Here is a 25,460-nt window from a genome sequence, read left to right on the forward strand (position 1 = left end):
AACCAATCTTTAACAAATATCTTAATAAAATGACCAAATAATAATAAATAACGTACCTGAAAGTGACAAAAATTTAATGAAACTTGTTGACACCAGCAAAATCTCAAAGTACAAAGAAAACCTTCTCAAAAAATGCCAATGTTGCTCTTATCTGAATAAGAAAACAATTATAATAAAAAATTATGGTCAGTAAATTTATTTCTAATCACATAAATATAAAATAAATAATCAAAAAAATTGTTAGCATAAAAAAAATTATAAATTCATGATACACCACAAGTGGACTACACTAAGATTATTCAAATAGTCAATACATCTTTAAATCTACTGATCTACAAAACACAAACACAACCACGCATTAAAAAAAAAAAAAATTGCACATATGTAATCAAGCATAAAATAATTTTTTATTAAACAAAATCACACATATTTGTAAATTGTAATTTATGAAGGAAAAAAAAAATGTATGATGACACATATGAGTAGGGATGTAATCGAGCTGAGCTGAGTCGAATTTTAAGATTTCAAGACTGGCTCGTTTATGAGTCGAGCTTAAATAGTTGAGCTCAATTCAATTCGAGCCGAGCTATAAAATCCATGTTTAACTTCGGCTCGTTTAAAACTCGGGTGAACTTGAACTCATTGAGAATTCCATTCTAGTTGAACCGAATCGAGCTGGGTTACTCAACAAGCTCAACTCAACTAGAGCTTGAAGCAAGCTATTTAATTTTTCAATGCGTGATCAAAGTGGAGTTCAAGTTCGAATTTGTGAACAACCTCCATACTAAGTTTAACATACTAAATACTATTATAAAAGTATTATAATTAATATCTAATATAATATTTACTTACCTAGTATACTATATGCGGCTTATTTATATATATACAAAAAATATCAAGTAACATATAGTCAATTACATTTACTTAGTATATGTTAATTAACTAAATAATAGGTTAGTTTATGAACTAACTAGTTAGTATGTTAACGAATACATACACATATAAATATTAAGTAACATATATAACATATATTACTTAATTACTAATATACATACTTAAATTTATATAACTTATTTTTAGTAATATATAAGAGAAATGAATGAGCTAACGAGTTAGACTAACGAGTCGGGCGAGCGATCCGGTTGAACTTTAAATGAGCTGAGCTCGCGAGCCCCTATTGAATTTTGTTGAGCAAGTCGGGTGTGTATCACTTATTAATCGAGTGAGTTTTTACAGTATTGAGTTCGAGTTCGGATCGGGCTAAACCGAGTGGGTTTCAAGCAGGTTGTCGAACGGACTGGTTTATTTACATCCATACATATGAGTGGTGATCGTGTAGCTAGTGTTAAACCAAAAAAAAAAAAAAAAAAAAAACAAAATGAGTGAAAAGGACAAATAAAAAGATGAGTCTATGTATCTAGACTCTAGGCTTTATGATGAGTTTATGACAAAAGACAAATAATTTTTTTTAATAAGGGAGTTGGGCTCAATAAAGGCATTGACATTACACACATCAAAGCTAATTAAAGTACTGAATATTGATGTTGTATAGTGACTGACAATTTGAATTTTCGAGCAGATCAGGAACCATTGGATTAGTTTCTTCAAAAAAAAAAAAAAAAACAACCGTAGGATTAGAGCTGCAATACATGTCGTTTCACACTGCACGAAAGTCGACACTGACACAAGCACGACTCTGAACTCTCTTTTATTCCATATCCATCTTCTTCTCCATAAACCAAGGGTCCATTTCCAGAAGACTTACAGAACTACAGAACAGAAGGCTTACTTTTTACCTATCTCGATTACTTCTTGAGTGATTTTGTTAAACTTTCAGTCCAACGGTAGCCGCAAAGGCTTACAGAAAGAAGATTATAAAAAGGTTTGTTTCATAAAAATCATAACTTTCATTGTTTGCTTTATAGCTTCAGATGAATCAGATTGTGTTACCGCCGCATAAAGACTAAAGAAATAAGAATATTATACGTTTGTAGCTAGGTAAAAAGTTTGGTTGGGTAACTTATGTTGATTTTGTGAGAAGTCAGCTCAAATTTGAGGGTAACTTAATTTTTTAAAGGGCTAGGCCAGTTGATTGGGCTTAAATTTGTAGGGGGATAGTGGCCATGAACTTTATATAGACATAAATTTTTTTAAAAAAAATAAGTTGCAGGGGCGGGCACCCCTGGCCTCTCACCCTCCCTTAAAATTGCCCCTCCCATCTAGGTTAATTAGTTGATCAATCAGACGAAATTTGATTCTGGTTACTGACCAACTTATCACCAATTAAGTTCCTTTTCCAATAAAAAATGAAAAACAGAAACTCAAGAATTAAAATAGAACAGAAAACCAATTAAACCTCAAAACTCAAAAGCACGTCTTTCGTACAAGAGAAAAATGACTACTTGGGTCCCCAACAAATCAGGTGCATAACATTATCAGCCTTCTCAGCGTCCCTCAGCCTTGTCTTCGCAGCCATATTAACCTTCTTCATCGGTTCCACGGTGCCGGAAAACCATCTAACTTGAGAGGAATTATCAGAATCCGACCTGATTTTTGATTGAGGAGGTCTAGTTAACCCTTTAGAGCCCTGATCTTTTAGACCTTCAACTAGTCTGACACCAATCCTGCTCAGATACCTCAAACTCATATTCAGCTCTTAAATCTTTCTTTGATCTCAGAGAAAGTTGGGGATCGTTTGCCTTTAAATCTTTGATCTAACTTTCTTAGTGTTTACAACAGAGTCAAGACCACAAAAAAAAAAAAAAAAAAAATGGTTTCTTGGTGAGTACGTCTAAATCAATAATGCATTTATGATTTTTATTTTTATGAAAAAAATAAAATAAAATAAAAAATAAAGAGGATCATTGATATGCAATCACACAATATTTGGGTTTCCATACACGGCAGGAAAGCGCCAAATAAATCGGACATATATAAATGGAAAATCTTCTAAAACGTTCCCGTAACAATTAGCACAAATTAATTTCGAAAAAATAATCAAGAATTGCACTAAATAGTAAGATCAATATGAGTCACCTTTTCAAGATTCTGTGATCCTGACCGTAAACAGACTTGAGACCGCCATGTGCCAATGATTAGAACTAAGGCGAAATTGCGATCACATAATAATCGTCCACATCCGTTATTTATATATATGGATGCAGTTAGCATAAATCATCATCTGCATATGCGGATAGTGGTTTTAGGATATGCAATTGCATCTACAGATCCTTTATATATATACAAAATTAAATTCACTAAAACGACGTTGCTACGGTGTTATTTCATATGCGGATACTGGTTTTTCCATATTTTTTCATTTTATCAACTATAAATAGATGAAGCATGAAGCTAAATTATATGTGAGATGTGAATTTCTAGGCAAAATGATTAGCAAATGTGATATGAATAATAATGTTCAACTATAAATAATGCATTTTTGTTTTTAGTAGAAGCAGGAATTACAATTTCAAGGTTCAAAATGCTCATTACTTCATATGAGGATAGCGGTAGTGTGGGCAATTTGGGTTGGACTCGTGAACCTAATATGAACACGATACAAAATTACAGAATTAGGGTTTATGCTAAATGAGTTGGCGGGTTGACCCGTTTACAAACACGATTACAACCCGTTTAGTAATCGGGTCACCCGCCAACTCACATGTTGACGGGTTCAACCCGTTTACCTATTAAATTTTATTTTATTTTATTTTTTTTAAAAAAAAAAAAGTAGAATAGTAAAAGTGTCATAGTTTTTAAAAAATTCGGGTCGTGTCGGGTTTGGGTTGGCCTAATCGGGTTGGTGGGTCAAGCGGGTTGACCTGAACTCGACACGCCAACCCTAGATAGCGGATAATAACTTCATTTAATAACCACAATAACTTTGCGGATGCAAATAGTAATAGCATGATACATATGCGGATATGTAAAAGTGATAATCTCCTTATGCAGATGCGGATATGAATATTGCTAATAACTGCATCTGCATCCGCATACAGCATATTCACCCCTAATTAGAAGTTTAGAACAGCTTAATGGGACCAAACATAGCTATATTATATCTACTTATTTTGATTTCATTGGTCATGAAAGCAAAGTAATAATAGCAAAAGTAATAAAAATTATTATTATTATAATGAAAAAAGTAATTAATGCTATATCAAACTTTTATTTTTTCACTATTCCACTTTATTGATGTGGTAGTACTAATCAATCATTTTTTAAAAATAAATAAATAAAGGGTAATTGGCACCATTACATCAACAATATAGAATAATAATAGATAAAAGAGTGATTTTAGCATTACTCTAATTATGAGCCTAATTTGCATATTTCTAGTCATAGTCAATTACTTGCATCACGGGCTTTCATCAATTATACTTTAACTGGGTCGTAGGCCACTGTTTGCATCATTTGGCGGGATCATGGCCATTTAGCAGACGGGTAATACTTGGCTGAAGCAAAATTTCTGGAATTCATTCGGAAATTTTGCTTGAGCATGGTAATCTTGTAAATATTATTTTGCTTCAACATAGCACTGTTCTTAGCAGACTTTCGGCCGTGCCACATCAATCCCTTAGATTCTTGTTAATATGGGTTGGAGCAGTGCTACGGAGAAGCAAAATTATCGGATGAATTCCGGAAATTTTGCTTCATCCAAGCTTTATCCTATGGCAGGATCATGGTCTTTTAGCAGCCTTTCGACTGTGACACATCGATCCCTTAGGTTCTTGTTAATATGGTTTGGAGTTCTTCAGCAGTCCCTATGGTCATGCAGCAGCGTTAAACGCATTCATGGAAAGGTGGCCATGGTGAGCAGGGATGAAGTCAAACATTTTAATACAAGGGGGTCAAATAATTTGTTTTTTTTTTTTTAAGTAGCAGTTAAAGTATATATATATATATAAAGCTAAATTTAAATTAAAAATAACCCAGTTTTTATATTTTTATTATTCCCTTCAAATTAAAAATAAATAAGCAAAATTGAAAATAAATTTTTTGAAAAAGAAAAAAATAAAAAGTAAAGAAAACTGCTGTCTCAATATTCAGAAAATGAAAAAAAAATAAAAAATAAAAGTCTCAGTTTCTATAATGAAATTGAAAAATTTCAATTGGATAAATTATATGCTTCTTGGCATTCTCGTAAGACTTTACCTAAATAACACGGCTCTTAAAGCTTTAGACATTATTATAATTTATCAACAATACAAATTAGTGACACAAATGAGACAAATAATCACTCTCACTGTCTTCACGGTTCACTAGTAAATGGAGAGTGGAGTGCACAGATTGAAGATTTGAGTCATTTCTCCTTGGTCAATAGTCGGTCAAACTTTATTTCTTTTATTTTCCATTGTCGCTTCCTCTCTTATCTAGACTCTAGACTCTTCTAAGTTCTTCCAGACAGCGAGGCTTCAGCTATGGAAGTAACTACATCTATGTATGAGAAGCTGAAACTTCAACTCTACGCTAGCTGTTCTTACAGAGTTAGTTTAAATTTACCTTCAGTCGCCCCTCTTTGATGCTCATCAGGCTACCCACACCCACCAAAAACCTGAGACCACCACGGTACTCAATCGTCATTTTCTTCACACACCCTAAAACGAGACCTTTTGGGGGAAGCACCTCCGCACCATGGGCCCTAGAACACGGCCTTGGAGGGTGGGTATTATCCTACTACTTTTGTTAGGGATAAAATCAACCCTAGAGACACGTGGATCCAATGACATCTCGGAGTTATGTCTCGGCTACTTGTTCCGCGTGGTTCCATCCAGTGAAGGGAAGGTCGTTTAGGTCCGAAGACATCTCGGAGATATGATGATGTCTCGGTCTTAACATTCCAGGTTACGGTATATAAAATATCCCGTGATCTCCCAGCCAAGATGGAGTGAACATATCTCGGATATTTGTGCCTCGGAGTAATAACACCTCGGTATGATATCGAGTCGGTGCGGTATCTTCTCGGGGTGATATCCATTGGATGAGTCAACATCTCAGAGTATAAACATCTCGGACTTACACAACCCTGTTATGGTGAGGATATATACCGAGATCTCCAGGTAAGAGCGGAAACGTCTCGGATATCATCACCTCGGAGGTCAGCTGAAATGTGCTACAGTCTCCTAAGAAGGTGCCATCCGCCATACCCGTCTCAGAATTCGATAAGGATAGAATCCCAGGAGATCAGGGATAAACTACAGATCCATGATTTATGGGATAAGATGGTTATTGACATGGAATCGAATTTAAAGAAGTACAAACGCAATCAACTGCGGATTCAACACTCCTACTCAAATTCCCAAGAGATATGATTAAAACTCAAACCAGGCTAGGACTCAAACTCCTAATCCAACTCAATGTCAAGAGGGTCCGGCCTATAAATAAAGACCGTCACACCAGGTATAAAGAGACGAATTCTCTAAGCTCTTGAGATTAAGATTAAGAATTCTCTACAGAAAACTTTTTAGACTGACTTAGGCATCGGAGTGGGCGTGGTCGGCACCCCCGACGAGTTGTTTGTTCCTTTTTGTAGGGTCAAAGTGTTCGGTAGCAGTGAATCCTTAGGCGACACGTCACCATACCGGAAACTGTACCAACAGTTTGGCGCCGTCTGTGGGAACGATCAATTGTTCTTACAAAAAACAAATCCGCAATGGTGACGACGAGACGTTCCAAATCGATCTTAAACGAAGTGCCGCCAACCAGCCGAGACGATGCTCGTGGAGAAGCAGAATCTGCGGATCCAGAGGCCCGGATAACCCAACTGAGTCAACAGTTAGCCCAGGCGCAGAAGAATGTGGAGGATTTGTTGGCTCAGAACGCTGTGCTCCTAGCCGCACGAACTCCGCCGCCCAATCATGATGTAGCCGATGGGACAAACCACGAAGGTTCAGGAGAGAGAAACTGGCGGAACGAGAATCATGACGGGCGGAACGAGAACCATGAAGAGAGAGCCGGGCGGAACGAGAACCATGGAGAGAGAGCCGGGCGGAATGAGAATCGTGGAGAGCCCATCAATCCGGTTCCACCCACGGAGGCAGAAAGGAGGTTGCAGAAGATGGTTCAGGATCTGGGCGCGAAATATGATATGCTGTCAAAGACGATTGACCAGAGGCGTGATGGGAAGGAGTCCCTTGTTGACAACCTCTTCCAGCACAAGGAGTCCATATTCACCGAAGAAGTGTCCAACTGCGACTTACCTGGAAGATTCAAGGTACCTGACATTCCTGTCTTCTCAGGCAGCGAAGATCCAGTGGAGCATCTGGACAATTTCAGGTCCCATGTCTCCCTGCACAAGACACCAGATGCTGTGGCATGCCGAGCTTTTCCTCTCACCCTGTCAGGAAAAGCCCGAGACTGGCTCAGGAATCTCGCACCAAGGTCGATTGATTGCTTCGACACCCTTGGACGAAAATTCCTGGCCCAGTTCGTATCCGGGAGAGCTAGAAGGAAACCCCGAGGGTACTTACTCTCTGTGCAGCAGGGACCAAATGAGTCTCTAAAAGACTATTTGTGGAGGTTCAACCAGGAGAAGCTGAACACAGAGAGTGCACCAGACGACTTCATTTACGGTGCAATTTTTCAAGGCTTGAAAAAAGATGGACCTCTGATGGCGGAATTGGCGTTGAAACCGCCGAAAGATCTTCAAACCTTTATGGTGAAGATGGACAGGTACATCAACCAGGAAGAAACGCTCCGAGCCCTCCTCAGTAATTCCCAGCAACAACAGCAGCCGTCCACCGAGAAGCCTAAGAAAAAGAAGAATCCTGAGCCCGTACAGGATGCTGGTCCCGCAGAATATAAGAAGGTGAAGAAAAATTTCGGAGATTATAAGTGGACACCGTTGAACACCTCCATCACCGAGGTGCTCATGGAACTCAAGAAAGATCCGAATTACCAGAAACCGAGACCCATTCAAGGAAATCCCCCTCCGTACTTGGCTCACAAGTACTGCGCCTTCCACGATTCACACGGTCATCTGACCGAGCAGTGTGTTTCATTGAGGCAGTTGATCGAGAAATTCATTGAGAATGGGAAGCTAGTCCGATTCCTCGCCAATGAGAGGAATCAACAGGAGCGAGATCACTATCCGAGGCCTAGGAGGGAAGAAGATCGGGATAATAGAAGAAACTATCAACCGAGACAAGATGAAAGAAGAGAAAGAAGCCGAGAGCCAGCACCTCGGCCTCGGAGGGATGAAAGAAGGGAGAGAAGTAGAAGCAGGCCTCGGGGGGCACAGCAAGGCAATATCCCTATCATCCACACCATCTCGGGGGGATTCGGAGGAGGAGGCGAGTCCAACTCGGCTCGGAAAGCATACGCCAGGCAGCTCGATGATTTCGAAGTTTACTCGGTCCAGAGGCCCCCAAAGTCTCGGAAGTATAACCCTCTGGTTATAGGGTTTTTTGATGATGATTATGCTGGAGTCTTGCTTCCGCACACAGACGCCCTTGTGGTCACCTTGACCATAGCAAACTATCAGACCCGGCGGATCCTCATTGACACTGGGAGCTCGGCTGATATTCTGTTTAAATTAGCTTTCGATCACATGGGTGTTCCATTAGAGAAGTTGGTTCCGGTCTCGTGCCAGCTACAGGGTTTTGCCGGAGAGAAGGTGTTGCCTCTCGGTTCTATCGATTTACCTGTGACAGCCGGGACTTATCCAAGGCAAAAAGTCATTATGGTGAAATTCCTAATAGTTGATAAGGTCTCGGCCTACAATGCAATTATAGGACGTACGGCTCTCAACGATTTCAAAGCGGTGACTTCAACACCACATCTCAGCATGAAGTTTCCAACAGAAGAAGGAGTTGGAGAGGTAAAAGGAGACCAGAAGGAGGCTAGGAGATGCTACAATCTGTCCTTGAAAGATACCCCGAGGCAGCACGGTCGGGGGGAGAAAACTAAGGAGGATGGAAAATAGCAATCACCGTTGGGGGAGCCTGTGGAAGCCTTGAAGGAGTTCGAGATAGGCGACTCGGGAAACAAAATTCATATAGGCTCACAACTCCCTCAACCCCTGAAGGAAGATCTGGTGGCGTTCTTGAGGCGCAACAAAGATGTATTTGCCTGGAGCCATGAAGACATGCCGGGGATTGATCCCTCGGTTATAGTCCATAAGCTGAATGTGGACCCAAATTATCGCCCTGTGAAGCAGAGAAGAAGAGCTTTTGCTGCCGAACAAAACATGACAGTTGCTGAAGAAGTAGAGAAGTTACTGAAAGCTGGATTCATCCGAGAGGTGGATTATCCCGAGTGGCTGGCCAATGTAGTGCTGGTAAAGAAGTCTAACGGGAAGTGGAGGATGTGCGTAGATTTCACCGACCTGAATAAAGCATGTCCGAAGGATAGCTTTCCCCTGCCTCGGATTGATTTATTGGTGGATTCGACGGCCGGGCATGAGCTCTTGAGCTTCATGGATGCCTTCTCGGGGTACAATCAGATCTGCATGGAAGAAACAGACCAGGAGAAAACTGCTTTCATCACAGACCGAGGACTTTACTGCTATAAGATGATGCCCTTCGGATTGAAGAATGCTGGAGCCACATATCAACGACTGGTGAACCGGATGTTTCAAAGTCAAATTGGCCGAAACGTTGAGGCATACGTAGATGACCTACTGGTTAAGAGTGTTCGGGCAAACAAACACATAGAAGACCTCCGAGAAACTTTTCGGACTCTAAGAAAATACAACATGAAGCTCAACCCTGCAAAGTGCGCTTTTGGAGTTTCTTCAGGCAAGTTCCTGGGGTTTATGGTGTCACAAAGGGGCATTGAAGCTAATCCAGAGAAGGTCAGAGCTGTCCTCGAGATGGAGGCCCCGAGAACAACAAAACAACTTCAACGACTGACAGGGAGAATTGCGGCCTTGAACCGTTTCATATCACGGTCGACAGATAAGTGCCTTCCCTTCTTTAAAATTTTACGAAAAGCATTTATATGGAGTGAGGAGTGTGAGGAAGCTTTCGAAAAATTGAAGGAATATCTGGCCAACCCACCACTGTTGAGCTGCCCAACCGAAGGGGAGATTCTCTATCTCTATCTGGCAGTCTCTCCCTCAGCAGTAAGCTCGGTGCTAGTCCGAGAAGATTCAGGGGTTCAGAAACCGGTCTACTTTACAAGCAAAGCACTTCATGGTGCGGAGGGGAGGTACCCTCGGATCGAGAAGTTGGCGTTCGCTTTAATCATTTCAGCCAGAAGATTGAGGCCATACTTTCAAGCTCACGCTATCCGAGTTTTAACCGAGTATCCAATGAAGAAGGTGTTGCAAAAGCCTGACCTCTCGGGAAGATTAGTCAACTGGGCGGTGGAACTCGGACAATTTGATATTGAGTTTCATCCTCGGACGGCTATCAAAGGACAGGCTCTAGCAGATTTCCTGGTAGAATTCTGTAACATTCCTGAAGCAGAAGAACTTCCTAAGGAGTCAACCTGGGTTGTGTTTGTAGATGGCTCCTCTACACAGAGCAGAAGCGGAGTAGGAGTCCTCCTCAGGAATCCCGAAGGGCAAGAGTTCGGTTTTGCTGTGAAACTGGACTTCGTTACAACAAACAATGAAGCTGAGTACGAAGCGGTGATAGCAGGATTGGCATTATCCCGAGAGATGGGGGCAACCAATGTCGAAATCCGGAGTGACTCTCAGGTGGTCGTAGGCCAAGTCCAAGGGCAATTCGAAGCACAAGAAGATAGAATGGCCAGGTATTTGGAAGAAGTACGGAGATTCCAGTCCTATTTTGAAAGGTTTGTCATCACAAAAATACCTCGGGAGGAAAACATTCGAGCTGATGAATTCTCAAAGATCGCGTCGGGAACAGAGGAAGAGATGGAAGCATCAAGAAGGCAAATTATTGTTCTGACCGAGCCTTCAATAGGTCCGAGGACCAAGGTTATGGAAGTAGACTCAGCACCGGAGGAGCCAGAGTGGGCTAGGGACATTATCCAGTTCCTTAGACATGGGCTGTTGCCCGAAGATAAGGTTGCAGCTCGGAGGGTGAAGATACAAGCAGCACGGTTTTGCCTTCTCGGGGAGACACTGTACAAAAGGGGATATTCCGAACCCCTTCTCAAATGCCTCTCCAAGGCCGAGTCGAATTATGTCCTCAGGGAAATTCATGAAGGAGTGTGCGGAGACCACTCAGGAGGAAGGATGTTGGCGCAAAAAACCATCCGAGCGGGTTACTATTGGCCCACGATCAAAAAAGACTCCGCTCTTCTTGTCAAAGCCTGTGATAAATGCCAGAGATTCGCAAGAATCATGAAAGCAAGTCCCGAGAAGCTCATCCCCCTCACTTCTCCATGGCCATTTGCAAAATGGGAGGTGGATATAGTTGGTCCGATGCCGGTAGGAAAAGGCGGACGGAAGTTCTTGATTGTAGCTGTAGACTACTTTACTAAATGGGCGGAAGCAGAAGCATTAGCAGCTATAACTACTGCGAATGCCATAACCTTCCTCTGGAAGTCAGTGGTGTGCCGGTTCGGGATTCCCCATGCTTTCGTCACAGATAATGGGAAGCAGTTTGACTGTGAACCGTTTCGGAAGTGGTGTTCGGAGCTCCGTATCCGAAACCATTATGCTTCGGTACAATACCCAAAGGCGAATGGTCAAGTAGAGGCGACAAACAAGACCTTGGTAAAGATCTTGAAGAAAAAGCTTGATAAGAAGAAAGGAGCATGGGTTGATTACGTTCCAGAGGTGCTGTGGTCGTACCGAACCACCAGAAGAACTCCAACGGGCGAGACACCATTCTCACTTACATATGGAACCGAGGCGGTGATTCCTGTGGAAGTAGGATCTCCAAGCTTCCGGGTGGCTCATTACAATCCAGGACTCAACGACGAGAATGCTAAGGTACACCTGGACCTGTTGCAGGAGAAAAGAGACGACGCTCATGTCACATGGGCGGCATATCAGAATCGAACGGCTCGGTACTTTAACAAACAGGTGGTGCCCAGAAAGTTCCAAATCGGAGATTGGGTACTCAGGAAGGTGAGCTTGATGACGAAAGATCCAACGGAAGGCAAAATGGGACCCGGATGGGAAGGCCCCTACAAGGTAATAGGATGCCATCAGAAGGGAAATTATCGCTTGATGACCGAGACCGGAAAGATACTTCCAAGATCATGGAATGCCGAGCACCTGAAAAAATATTTCATGTAGTTCATTGTTCTCTCTTTTCAGTTTTTTACAAACAATTTCATATTCAATAAAGAATGTCTATTCCCAGTATCTACTGACAATCGTAGAAATCCAAGAATCAATCCGATCTATATACTTAGGAAAAGTCTCTTGGTCATTCAACACCAAGAGCAGGAAAAGTCTCTCGGTTTGTCCAAAACCGAGAGCAGGAAAAGCCTCTCGGTTTGTCCAAAACCGAGAGCAGGAAAAGCCTCTCGGTTTTTCCAAAACCGAGAGCAAGAAAAGTCTCTTGGTCATTCAACACCAAGAGCAGGAAAAGTCTCTCGGTTTGTCCAAAACCGAGAGCAGGAAAAGCCTCTCGGTTTTTCCAAAACCGAGAGCAAGAAAAGTCTCTTGGTCATTCAACACCAAGAGCAAGAAAAGTCTCTCGGTCACTCAGTACCGAGAGCAGGAAAAGCCTCTCGGTTTGTCCAAAACCGAGAGCAAGAAAAGTCTCTTGGTCATTCAACACCAAGAGCAGGAAAAGCCTCTCGGTTTGTCCAAAACCGAGAGCATGAAAAGTCTCTTGGTCATTCAACACCAAGAGCAGGAAAAGCCTCTCGGTTTGTCCAAAACCGAGAGCAAGAAAAGTCTCTTGGTCATTCAACACCAAGAGCAGGAAAAGTCTTTCGGTTACTCAGTACCAAGAGCAGGAAAAGCCTCTTGGTTTGTCCAAAACCGAGAGCAAGAAAAGTCTCTTGGTCATTCAACACCAAGAGCAGGAAAAGTCTCTCGGTTTGTCCAAAACGGAGAGCAAGAAAAGTCTCTTGGTCATTCAACACCAAGAGCTGGAAAAGTCTCTTGGTCTTTCCAAAACCGAGAGCAAGGAAAACCTAAAAGTCAGTCCAATAAAGGCTATCAATGCAGGATTGCAGGTTTTCGGAAGGACAAGAGCATCCAGGAAAGAATCTGCCCACGTCCTTTCCTTAGACAACCCGAAGTGGTCATGAAAAGAACACTAAGACAAGAAAACCTCTCGGTTGGAGGTCTCCAAATGTTGAAAGATTGAAGCCTTCAAAGATAAAGAAATTAAAAGGTGAATATTTCAAGTTATGATTTCATTTCAGTAACATATGAGGTCTCTTACAGGTTACAAAGATTTCCGAACAGAAAGGTAAAGCTCAACAACCTGACTACCCACCTCGAACGACTTAGCCTGCGGTCGCAGACTAAGGTTATGGGGGGTAACTCATTAAGGTAAGCAGGAAAGTCTCTCGGTCTGTCAAACACCGAGAGCAGAAAAGGTTTTTCGGTTTGTCCGACACCGAAAACAGAAAAGAAAATGCCTAAGCAAAAGGTAGAAATTTCATTCAAAAGATATCATATTCGAAGTTTTATACAAAGAAAAATGTACAGGTAAAGAAAAGAGAAGATAAAAATTCAAGAAAACAGCTTCTAGCTGGCAGGATCGTCAAGAGGGTCTTCTTCGGGAACTGGCGCGTCAAGACCCCAATTCGGAACGTCGGGCATGAAGTCCTTACCGAACTCCTCCATCTCATTAATGGCTTCTTCGGGAAAACCCACCAACGTCGGATCAACCGTCTCGGGATCAAATTTATATTGAGGATTTGTCACCAAAGTTCGAAAATTTTCGAAACCCCAATGACAACCCCGACCCCAACTCTGATCCCGAAGATAAGGCGCATAGCTCAACTGCTTCTGATAACGTTTGAGTTTTGCCCGATCGGCGTCATATCTGGCCCTAAGACGAATCAAGAGACTCTCCGAGTGATCCTGCGCCTTGAGAGCTTTATCCCTCTCGGCTGTAAGTCTTTCAACCTCATCTTTGAGTTTGTCCTTTTCAGCCTCGGCACTCAACGCATTCTTGCACGCCTCGGAGCATTCATTCTGCACAGCCGACAAACGGGTAGACAATTGATCCGCACGATCCAGCTCGGAAGAAAGACTTTCAATAGAGCGAGCGTACCGACCGTTGGCCTCCGCCACTTCGTTACTCAAACGAGCGTTAGCAGAACGCATCTCGGATATAATCGAGTCCCGGGACGCGAGTTCCTCGTCCTTGGACTGAAGAAGAGACTTCAGCGCCGCAACTTCATCCTCTAAACCCGAGATGCGGGCTTGCACTTCGGGGGAAGGAGTGGGCGGAGACGCAGGACGATTTTCGCACTTCTGCCAGAGGGCAGTCATCTTCACAAGAAGCTGTCAAGAAAAAAGTAAGCAAAGTCAGAATCGGGATGCAAACAGAATAAAAAGTCCTAGCTCCAGAAACTTACCTGATAATGAGAGATGAGAATGCCTTGGGCGATCTTCTCGGGAGAAGACGCCCCTGCATTCCCCAGATATCCCTCGGGGATTAAGTTCTTTATGGCCTCCATCGGATGACCCAGAAGACCCCTGCCCAAAATCTCGAAGCCGGCCGAGACCCTGGAGGAAGAGCTAGGACCCACTTGAGGTACAGCCCCGGTGCTTGGGCTGGCCTCAGCACGAGACTCGCTCCTAGTAGAAGTCTCGGGGAGCACGCCAGCTTCAGGAATAACGTTCTCGGAATCGATCCGAGACTCCTCAGCCACTCCAACATGGGGAGTTGTTTCGGGTTGACCGGGACTTTGAGTTTCAGGATCAGATCCCGGCACCTCCTGATCAATCACTTCCCGAGAGGGGCAAGGCTCTTCAACGTCCTCAGCCTCGGACATTCCAGTAGGAGTCTCGGTTTGTATAGGCGCAGAACATGAAACTTGGGGGGTGGAGCACCCCGTTTCACGATTTTCTTCAGGGGGTGGTGGTGTTTCTGGACGTTCCGAAGAAGGAGTTCGGGGAGTACCTTCTACTTCAGACTCTTCAGCCAAAGGCTCGTCTCGGGGGGTGCCGACTTCTTCATCCATCTCTTCGAGAAAGTCACCACTTGAAGCGACAGGCTCTTGGCGCACTTCCTCTTTGTCGGAAGGTATTATAACCGCTTTGCCCCACAATCGCCCGGCGTCCGCGAGTCTTTGAGCCATTCGGTCCTGGCCTGTAAGCTTCCGTTTCCTGGCCGGATGCTTTACCCTACGCGCAACTGGGACATCTCGGGCCTCAGGTACATTTCCTTCTCCTTCTCTAGACCTCTCAGGTACCGCACATTGTTCACCATGGAACGAAGCCTCGGAGCCAGACTCATCCCGTGGAACAAAGGAAGGAGCAGGGCTAGCCTCGGGAATGAAACCCCGAAAGCTGGCAGACCCCTCTTCAACGCTTACCCTAGGTGATGGAGCCGAAGGAGGAGTTCTCCTCGCACCTGAAGCGGCCAAAGGAATCTTCTGTTTCTTTTGTGCAGGAACATCCCCGAGAACTTCCTCAGGTGACCTCTTCTTAGTCGTAGGTCTCGGGGATGGAGGGGCTTCATTCCTTTTCTTGACAGCTCCCCTCTTGGTGATTAACTGTTTTTCTCTCGGAATGTCATATCCGAGAAACTGCCTCATATTCTCCTCGGTGACAAGATTGTCAAAATCGACTTCTTCAAACTTGTCGGCCTTGACTCTGGCAGCGGACCACCCACTTATCTCCTTAACATCCTCCAGTTCGGATACAGTGAGCGAAGGGGGGTCACTTCGGTCAGGTCGCAACAACTGCCAAGTCCGAGGCATCATACGATCTTCAGGAAGGAGAGTACCTTCGGGGCATTCCCACTCCCCGGAAACTCTGAAAAACTGCATCTCCCAGAACTTGTTGTTCGTCAGCCCACTCTTGAGCTTGATGAAAACAGGCGGGTGACAGACGCAGAGTTCAATCATTCCCTCTGCAGTCTGCCTCGGCCTATAGATGTTGAAGAATTGCAGGATGTTCATCTCCTTCTTCAACACAAGCCTCCATAGGATGTAAGAGGCGAACAGGTACCGCCAAGCATTTGGCATTATCTGACTGGGCGCGATCATCAGAAAAAGAACGAAGTCTCGAGCAATCTCCGGAAACGGTAATCGGAGCCCAGCAAGAAACATCCTCTCATAAAGGGTAATATCGCCGCCATTAATGGACCGAGCTCCAGGCGCCTGATAGAACATCTTCACAGTTGGAGAAATTTCATAGTTCGAGCGAAGGACACCCTCATGCTTCGCGAAGATGATGGAATCGACCCTGCTCTCCAAAGGAGAAAGATCCACAGAGCCGTCGGATCTCTTTGTCCGAGCCCGAGACGAGGCTGAGACAGCTTTCTTGGGAGCCATGGAAGAAAGAAGAAAGGCAGAAACAGAAAAATACAGAGAAAGGAAAAGTTTGGGGAGGAAGACGACAATGGAGTATCGAGAAAAGGAAGTATCAGTGAGTGAACAGTACAATATCCCAACTTTAAACGCCTCCACTACCACGTGTCCGAAATGCCAAAGGGCGCTGTCGATTCAAAATTTCCGAAGGTGAAAAGGCGCGCCTTCCATAAATTCAGCATTAAATACGCTGCCTCGACAATACCATTTAATGATGACAAAAAGGCGGCTGTGCAGAGATGACGTCGACATTGGGAAAAGAAGCGGTCAAATTTAAAATTTGAACTGTTGAAAAGACGCGCCCTGCGCAAACATCAGATACAGACTGGTAGCCGGAAAGTAATTCTCTTATTTCCGTTTATTTCTGAAATTAGAGAATTAGGGGGGTAACTGTTAGGGATAAAATCAACCCTAGAGACACGTGGATCCAATGACATCTCGGAGTTATGTCTCGGCTACTTGTTCCGCGTGGTTCCATCCAGTGAAGGGAAGGTCGTTTAGGTCCGAAGACATCTCGGAGATATGACGATGTCTCGGTCTTAACATTCCAGGTTACGGTATATAAAATATCCCGTGATCTCCCAGCCAAGATGGAGTGAACATATCTCGGATATTTGTGCCTCGGAGTAATAACACCTCGGTATGATATCGAGTCGGTGCGGTATCTTCTCGGGGTGATATCCATTGGATGAGTCAACATCTCAGAGTATAAACATCTCGGACTTACACAACCCTGTTATGGTGAGGATATATCCCGAGATCTCCAGGTAAGAGCGGAAACGTCTCGGATATCATCACCTCGGAGGTCAGCTGAAATGTGCTACAGTCTCCTAAGAAGGTGCCATCCGCCATACCCGTCTCAGAATTCGATAAGGATAGAATCCCAGGAGATCAGGGATAAACTACAGATCCATGATTTATGGGATAAGATGGTTATTGACATGGAATCGAATTTAAAGAAGTACAAACGCAATCAACTGCGGATTCAACACTCCTACTCAAATTCCCAGGAGATATGATTAAAACTCAAACCAGGCTAGGACTCAAACTCCTAATCCAACTCAATGTCAAGAGGGTCCGGCCTATAAATAAAGACCGTCACACCAGGTATAAAGAGACGAATTCTCTAAGCTCTTGAGATTAAGATTAAGAATTCTCTACAGAAAACTTTTTAGACTGACTTAGGCATCGGAGTGGGCGTGGTCGGCACCCCCGACGAGTTGTTTGTTCCTTTTTGTAGGGTCAAAGTGTTCGGTAGCAGTGAATCCTTAGGCGACACGTCACCATACCGGAAACTGTACCAACAACTTTCTTCTTTATAGCCCTTCTTTGCTTGGTTTCTATTGATATCTAAACATGACCATTGGGATTTTAGTCTTCGGCCCCTTCTAAGTTCTTCCCAACAGTGAGAAGGGGCCAACATCCTTGCCTCCTTGGTGGGGGCCAGAAAAAGAAAATTGCAACATTGAATAAATAATACCCATCTTCCCATATTCTTTTGAGAAAAGAGGATGCATACCAGTTTGGTTATAAAATTACCGGTGGTACATAAAAGGTATCAAGTTTGTTTGCATTTTTGTTCTGTTTTATAGATAAATAAATTAACAAACAACTTAAAACACTCTTAAAAATACAAAAATAATTTTTATTTTTATGTCACATAAAACACCCCAAAAACATTAACAAACATACCATGTTGTAAATCCCATCATTTCCAAAAAAAAAAGAAAAAAAAAAAAAAAGACTACTAAACTTCCCATGTAAACAAAATATACAAGGCAATTAAGGACTATTTGGGCCCCCAGCAGATGAGGTGCATGACTTTGTCAGCCTTCTCAGCTTCCCTTAACAACCTGCGCCTTTCATCCATCCCAACCAGCCTCGCCAAGTCTTTGAAGCTCGGAAAGCTCCTAAGACGAGAACACTTGCTGGATTCCGATCCATTAACTCCCTGAGAAGCCTTGGTTTCGGCCGCCAAGTCCCCGGAGTTCAGCCGCTCCGCCATCCCTTTAAGTGCTCTAACACTTACGTTGGAGATTTTTCATATATATACATATATGAAGATCACAAAATATCTTCTACGAAGATCAATGATTAATACTCTTACAATTTGTTTATTTTTTATTTCACTGCAACCAAAGGTCACGTAAGATCATGAAGATCACTATTGGCAGAATATATTGACCTTTTGGATATGTGTGGCCTTTGAGTAAAACCATATTCAGAACCATGTACGACTTTGAGGCTTTTCCGAAATAGATATGTTATTTGAATAATTCTTATACAATAATTACATAATAATGCTGATGTGTTCAATATTTTTTTTAATAAAAAAAAAAAAATATTGAACACATCAGTATTGTTTTACAAACTTGGACAACAATTATACAACAATGTTGATGTGTTTAATATTTTATTTTTATTTTTATTTTAAAAAAATGCTAGACACATTAGCATTGTTGTGCAATTGTTGTGTAAGAATTGTGCAAATAACGTATATGTTAACGTAGCTGCTAGTAATAGCAAAAGGACATGCAAACTTATAAGGATGCAATCTATACTCATAACAAATTAGAAATTATTTATGATTCAAAAACTACTCGTCTTAGATTATAGGATTTCCGATCGAGAGAATCATTTGGTTCAAAAAGAGTCACATTCCAATGATGTTAGTGTTGTTTCGTTTCTTTTAAGAGCTTGTTTTTAAGTGTATATGTAAATGTTAAATCATTATTTATCTTACAAATTTAAGCTGATAAAAAAAAAATGTGATTTAATTTACACATAAAATAATTAACTAAAATTGACCGGGTAAACGGTAAGATAAATCATCATTTATCTCAACATTATTTAATTAATACTTTAACAACAAATTTTACGAGGGGTAAGAATTGTTCTATCATTTAGACATAATTTGGTAGCATTAGAAAGTTGCCTCAAAATTATAGAACCTTATAGTTTACGAAGAGTTTCCAATTCTAAATTTTAGTGGGTCAAAATGGGCTCACAAGGGAAATTTAAAAATCTAGACAGAGAAGCTCGGGAGATCTTTGGGTGGAAGCTCAATCGAACGAGGTGATGCATCAAAGTCTCACTCGATCCATCTCTTGAGAGAAGCTCGGTCAATCGAGGTACCTCAATACTGATTTTTTTTTTCTCCTAAAATTCTAATGGCTTGTGTTTTTAATTAAACAGACATTGACCTAAAAACTATACTTTTTCTCCATTATGTTAGGACCATAAGTCACGACCTTCAAGAGGCAGTTTCCAAACTGTTTATAGAGAGGTGTCATGTAGTTGAGCCTAAACATCACATGCAAACCGAGATGATTTTTCATACAGCGACCCTTAATTTTTTATTTTTTAAAATGATAGTTGATGTGGCAAGAATGAATGGATTGGCCTTTAAGGATAAGATAAGCCTCTAGAGTCTAGACGTTGCCGATGTGATTCTGATTTCTTGTTTTTTCCTGTAAATTATTCTTATCTAGGATGTGGGTGATTAAAAAAAGCAAGTTTAATGGGGATGTGTCGGCCATTTGCCAAACCCGACGAACCAACATACTTAGATTACCTATACGCTTACGCTTACCATTTGCCACCAAGATACAGTAATCAACACATTGCTCAGCTTGATTTTCAATATATAGGCTTCACAAAATCATCAAAGAGTTACAAAATTACTTATAGATCGTGTACATATATAATAGAGCAATTTCCAGTTACGCTTTACAATTTGGAGTAGTTTTGGCATCACCCAAATACTAAATTTAGTCTACAATTTGCCCCATGACCAGCTCCGACGGACATTTCCCACCTACCATGCCCTGCATCTGCAAGAAGCCTGGTGGGTAGTCATTGAATCTTCCTGCACTCGACGAAGATTGGATGACTTGTGCCTCAATTCAATTGGGACCCCAACAGCTCAAGTACATGACCGTCCTCAAAGATTCCTCTGACCGCCTCAGTTTCTCCTCTCTTGCTTTGCTCATAACCATTGCAGAAGTTGAAGGAGAAAGGCTCTTGGCCTGAGACATGGACCTGAGATGGTTCTTGGCATTTTGCTGCGCTGATCTGATGACATGATTCCACCTGCAGATCCCCAGCTGATCTTTCATGGCCTCCACAACTCCAACACTGGCTGCCACAAAAGCTCTGCTTGTTTGACTCATCTTCTATATACTCTTCACAACTCTCTTCTTAATTTGCTCTTCAACTTAAAAAAAACGAATCCAACAAACTGTGTGTGACTAAAAAAACTGATGATCCAAGAAGGATATATGTGCATGAACTTGATGATGAAGCAAATGATAGAGGGGAAGTCCCTTATATATAGATTGGGAGAGCCGCGGGAAGTCTGTGCAGCAAAACCATGGGGACTATATGGCATTTGCCGGTGGTTTTGGAGTCCGGGGATTGGGTAGCCAATGGTTTTCTACATGACATGACCATACTGCCCTTGTAGAACCACATTGTGGCGGTAATTAGGTAGGGGCAACTTTGGTTTTTAAATACTATGCTTTTCGAGGATTACAAAGCATTATTTAATGCTGTCACTTCAAGTTGATAATGATCCCAATCTCATCTGCTTGAGTTACTGATGCGCACACCGTTTACAAGCCAAGAGATTTGGAAGGAGACATATATGCATGGGTAATGATCCGAAAATATTGCTTCTCCCTATCACTGCTCGACATATATATATATAAAAATAGAGGACTGAATGCTGCCCTACGCCCCCCACAACATGGGTACATGGGGTGTTGTGCCCATATTATAAGGTGGTGTTGTATTCATGTTGTATTAGTGTTATAAAAGTAATATTTCTTTTTTGTAGAGATATAGGATACTCTACGTATGAAGTGATATTTATATGGATATTCTACGGATGAAAGGATGATAATAAAAAGCTGAATGTATTCAATAAATGTTTGAATAGAAATATTTATAAAATATTAATTTTTAGAAAAGAACATTACATTAGAAATATTTTTATATGCATAGTGAAATGTTCATAGTTACACATTAGCACCAGTTTATTTGCTTAATTACTAAGTTATGGACTCACGCTTTACTTACTTCACCTGTAAAACATCTACAAAGAAGCCAACTAGGATTTGAATAAGGACTTCGAGGCAGATGAGGCCGTTTGGCGTAATGATATTGATCCGGCTATCACTTGAAGACAGCTCATTGGAGGATTTCATAGGCAATTCATGGTAATTTGTACTTTTTTGTGACATTGCAGACTTAATGGTTTGAGATGTGTTTGTGTATTAAGGTTTAGTATAGATATTCTTAATAGTGAAGATGTGTATAATGTAATGTTTTTAGTTAAGGTAATGATTCTTAGTAAAAACTCTTACCGTAATGATTAATGTTGATAGATAAAAGAAAAATCAAATATTTAGGTGGCTTAATATTCTCTTTTTTAGGAATAGATGTATCCTTTGAGGCTGATTTACTTGGTAAATAGGTTCGGAGAGGTGCACCGAATTAACTACAAGTTAATTAATTTCAGGGGCGTTACAATACTGATCTTGAAACCGTTCCCAAAACATAAATCTGATACTAATTTTTTCTCTTAAAACTGTTCTTAAACTCATTTTTCAAAAACCAAGAAACTATATATTGCAAATGGTTATCATGGAAAACTACGTGAAACATGGTCTCATATCACAATATCACAGATGAAATGTTGTATGCTTCTTTACTTCTATGCATATTAAAACATGTAAAATGAGTACATAAATTTTGAGTGGGAATTTACTTACTACTTTCCCTTAGTTCTTTACTAAGACTTTTGACTTGTGTCACGTGATTGTCTGCAAGTTATCACACTATTAGTTGGGTCTACACTATTTAAAACCTTAGACCTCTACTCATTTTTCAACTCTAGGCTATCTCGTTCAAATGCGGCACTCTATGCCGAGCTCGTTCAAACGGGATGCGATTGAGGGTTCGATTGGGGCATTCTGGGGAAGTCTTGTTCAAATAGAAACCTTATTGTTCGATCGAAAACCTTGTAATCAATTTTTGTACGTAGACACTTCTCCAAATCTCAATTTTTTAGAAAATCTTACCTCATGAAGCTTGTATTCCAACTCCCTTCAAAGCCTCCTTTTTCTCACTTGATTCTCTCTCTTTCTCCCTCTATACTTCTCCTTCACTTCCTCACTCTCTAACTCTCTTCTATAGTCTTCCTTCAGTTTTTCTCTTTTTTAAACTTCGAATTTAGACTATTGAAAGTGTTCTTGTTAAATGAGATTTAGCCCATTCGAACGCGACGCACTAGTCAGCATTAAGTGCACTTCAATTATGTCAGGTGCTACATTTAATCTCATTGGTTTTTACCCTATGAAGATCATCTTGATTAAAAGTCTTTCTAAATTTTTCTGTTACTCAAAAAACAAGACTGTAACGCCCCCAAAATTAGATAATTGTGTTTACTTAACAAGGTGGGTTACTGGCAAATTTCACAATTTAAATTAAATGGTAATTGATTGAAGGATTTACCATTAACTTAAATCAAAGTAAAAATGGGCATGCGGAAACGAAATCATGATCTAAGATTTTGTAGTTCTGAATTGAAAACAAAAGTATGTTTCATCAAGCACAGGCTCAAAGCTTCCAAACAGAGATTAATTCAACAATTAAATTCTAGGTACCTGAACCCTTCCGTAAGAGTCATTCATTTGTGTTTTCATCCCGACAAATTCTTCACTCTAACTTCATGAGACCTGCTAACCTGAAAGACATTGAGGTGTTTCACAGTGGAAGAGAAATAGTTGTATAAGTCCACAACTTTGTAAGATAATATTCACAGAACTTACTATTTTCTTTCTTTTTCGAGCCGTGAGTTAAGGCTTATATCATAGGAATCTTCAACATACGTTTTGACAAATGATGTATATAGTTTCCGTTATTATGCCCACGCAAAAATGTGTTTTATTTCAAAGGGTCGATATAACAATGATATTGTTTAATGTGAATAATTCATGTTATTATATATATAATCATCACTCTATTTTATATGGTCTATTATAAGATATTAACCCCTTCCAGGTATAGTTGACGCTGTCTCGAGGAACTAGAAATACAATACTGATGTCCTACGTATTATACTCTATCGTCCATCATTAGCAGTCTAACCGAGTTCGACCCCGGGTGACCCACGCCACTAGTGAAGTCCTTATATAGTGACCACCACTCAAGTGTGGCTCCGCCAGTCACAACAGCCATTGGATTCAATGCCAAATATCATTCCAAGTAACCTTGGTGACAATAGGGTCAAGCCCGTATAGTTATCCCATGGCCGTTCTACCGCACGTACCAATACACCATACCATACGATGCAAATATAATTTATTTGTTAACATTATAAAGTAAATATTACTCAACATGAATTCACTGTTAAAACAACAAGCTCACAACATATTATTACAAAGAATAAAATGTGTCATTTCAGCTCACATATCACACGTTAAAATGAAGCCAGTTTTGCAAGTATTTACTTACCTCAAACGGTCATCCAAAAGTTCGGACATCTCAAACTCCCTTTTTTGCAAAATCATACCTTAGTATTAAACAAAATACTACGAAAGTTTTGACCTATGTACGTAAAAAGCCTAACTATGACTTAAGCACTCTAATATGTCACTAGAACCCTAATTACCTTTTCCTCGCCATTGTCTAACTTTCAGTGTCTGGGTCAATCATTCGATCATCATGAGGATCGAATGTTCAGTCCTTTATAGTGAATGTTCGAGATTCTCCAGAATGCATAAAAATCGAAACTCAAAACTCCAACAACTTTCTTTCAAAACCAGGACTTACATTAACTTGTATACATGTCAAATCATGCCAACGTGAATTTTCATAAAAAAATAAGTGTAGACTTCAATATTCTTAGAAAAAATATTAATTTTCAAGAGAGATTAATTAAAAACACATTAAGGTTTTAGTACAACACATGTTTAGGGTACTAACAACATGAAAAAAAGTTTAGGGTTCGAGGTTTACCTTATGAAGCTGAGCAACACCAAAGCCATTCATTCTCTCTCTAGAATCACTCTCTTATTCAAGAAATAAGATAGCAAGCATGCATGAAGAGGATGGAGATGCGTGAGGGTTGGTTTATATAGGTGAGGAATGGGTAGATAGTAGGTTAAAATTATTTTTCAGGTGACATCGAACATTTGGTGTACTGTTCTGAAAAAAGAGAAGGGGTCCACATCGAATGTTCCAAAGGTTATTCGAACGTTTGATGTACTGTTCTAAAAAAAAAAAAAAAGAAGGGGTTCACATCGAATGTTCCAGAAGTGCTTCGAACATTTGATGTACTGTTTTGAACATGCACATAAGTGGTCCACATCAAACGGTCCAGAGATGCTTTGAACGTTTGAGGGGGGTCCATATTGAACGTTCGAAGGTAAAGTCTAACGTTCGACTATTGATTATTTTGTTAACTAATTAAGGTAGAAATTATTTGGGTCTTTTATATTTAAAAGATTTTAGTTACTAATTATGCGCTACTTGTTAGAACTTATTAAAATAGTGGTTTGATTTTCAGGGTATTTCAAAGACAACCACAAAAACATCATTATCCTCACTCAAATAACACAACCATAACCTCAAAACACCAACTTAACAATGAAAACATCTACGCAACACAAAAACTCTAAACATCAAAACATAACAATAATCGAACCCACTCTTCAAAACTTAACATTATAACCTCAAAATACAAAAATAATCCCATATAATCACCAAAACATCCACAACCAACAACTCGATTAAACTTTACAATTAAAACATCTAAAACTTAATACAACTCATGAAAAATAGGTTAGAAGTTTACCTCTTTGAAGCCTTTTCTTTAAGCTCCCCTCAAAGCTCTCTCTCTCTCTCTCTCTCTCTCTCTCTCTCTCTCTCTCTCTCTCTCTCTCTCTCTCTCTCTCTCTCTCATCTGCCTCTTTGTGTTTTTACAGAATGAAGCAAAAATGGTTTTTCCTTCATTTTTTCGTTCTTAAGCTTCTGATTACCCTTGAAAATTTATTCTCATTCGAACGACACGTAGTTTCCCATTA

General features: G+C 40.9%; 2 protein-coding genes across 2 annotated transcripts; both read right to left on the bottom strand.

The window, feature by feature from the left end:
• Nucleotides 1-2,398: 2,398 nt before the first annotated feature.
• LOC133860241 (uncharacterized) lies at nucleotides 2,399-15,759 on the bottom strand. The gene is made up of 5 exons (XM_062295880.1): nucleotides 15,373-15,759; nucleotides 14,958-15,288; nucleotides 14,560-14,870; nucleotides 13,830-14,323; nucleotides 2,399-2,624 (listed from the first exon to the last, which is right to left on the bottom strand). The coding sequence occupies exons 1-5, from the start codon at nucleotides 15,757-15,759 to the stop codon at nucleotides 2,399-2,401; spliced, it is 1,749 nt and encodes a 582-aa protein (XP_062151864.1).
• A 4,378-nt stretch (nucleotides 15,760-20,137) lies between these two features.
• On the bottom strand, nucleotides 20,138-20,849 carry LOC133861868 (uncharacterized). Its single transcript, XM_062297687.1, has one exon. The coding sequence runs from the start codon at nucleotides 20,541-20,543 to the stop codon at nucleotides 20,277-20,279; it is 267 nt and encodes an 88-aa protein (XP_062153671.1). The 5' UTR covers nucleotides 20,544-20,849; the 3' UTR covers nucleotides 20,138-20,276.
• Nucleotides 20,850-25,460: the final 4,611 nt, after the last annotated feature.

This window comes from Alnus glutinosa, chromosome 2 (assembly GCF_958979055.1).
Source record: "Alnus glutinosa chromosome 2, dhAlnGlut1.1, whole genome shotgun sequence".
In the NCBI taxonomy this organism is placed as follows: Eukaryota; Viridiplantae; Streptophyta; class Magnoliopsida; order Fagales; family Betulaceae; genus Alnus; species Alnus glutinosa.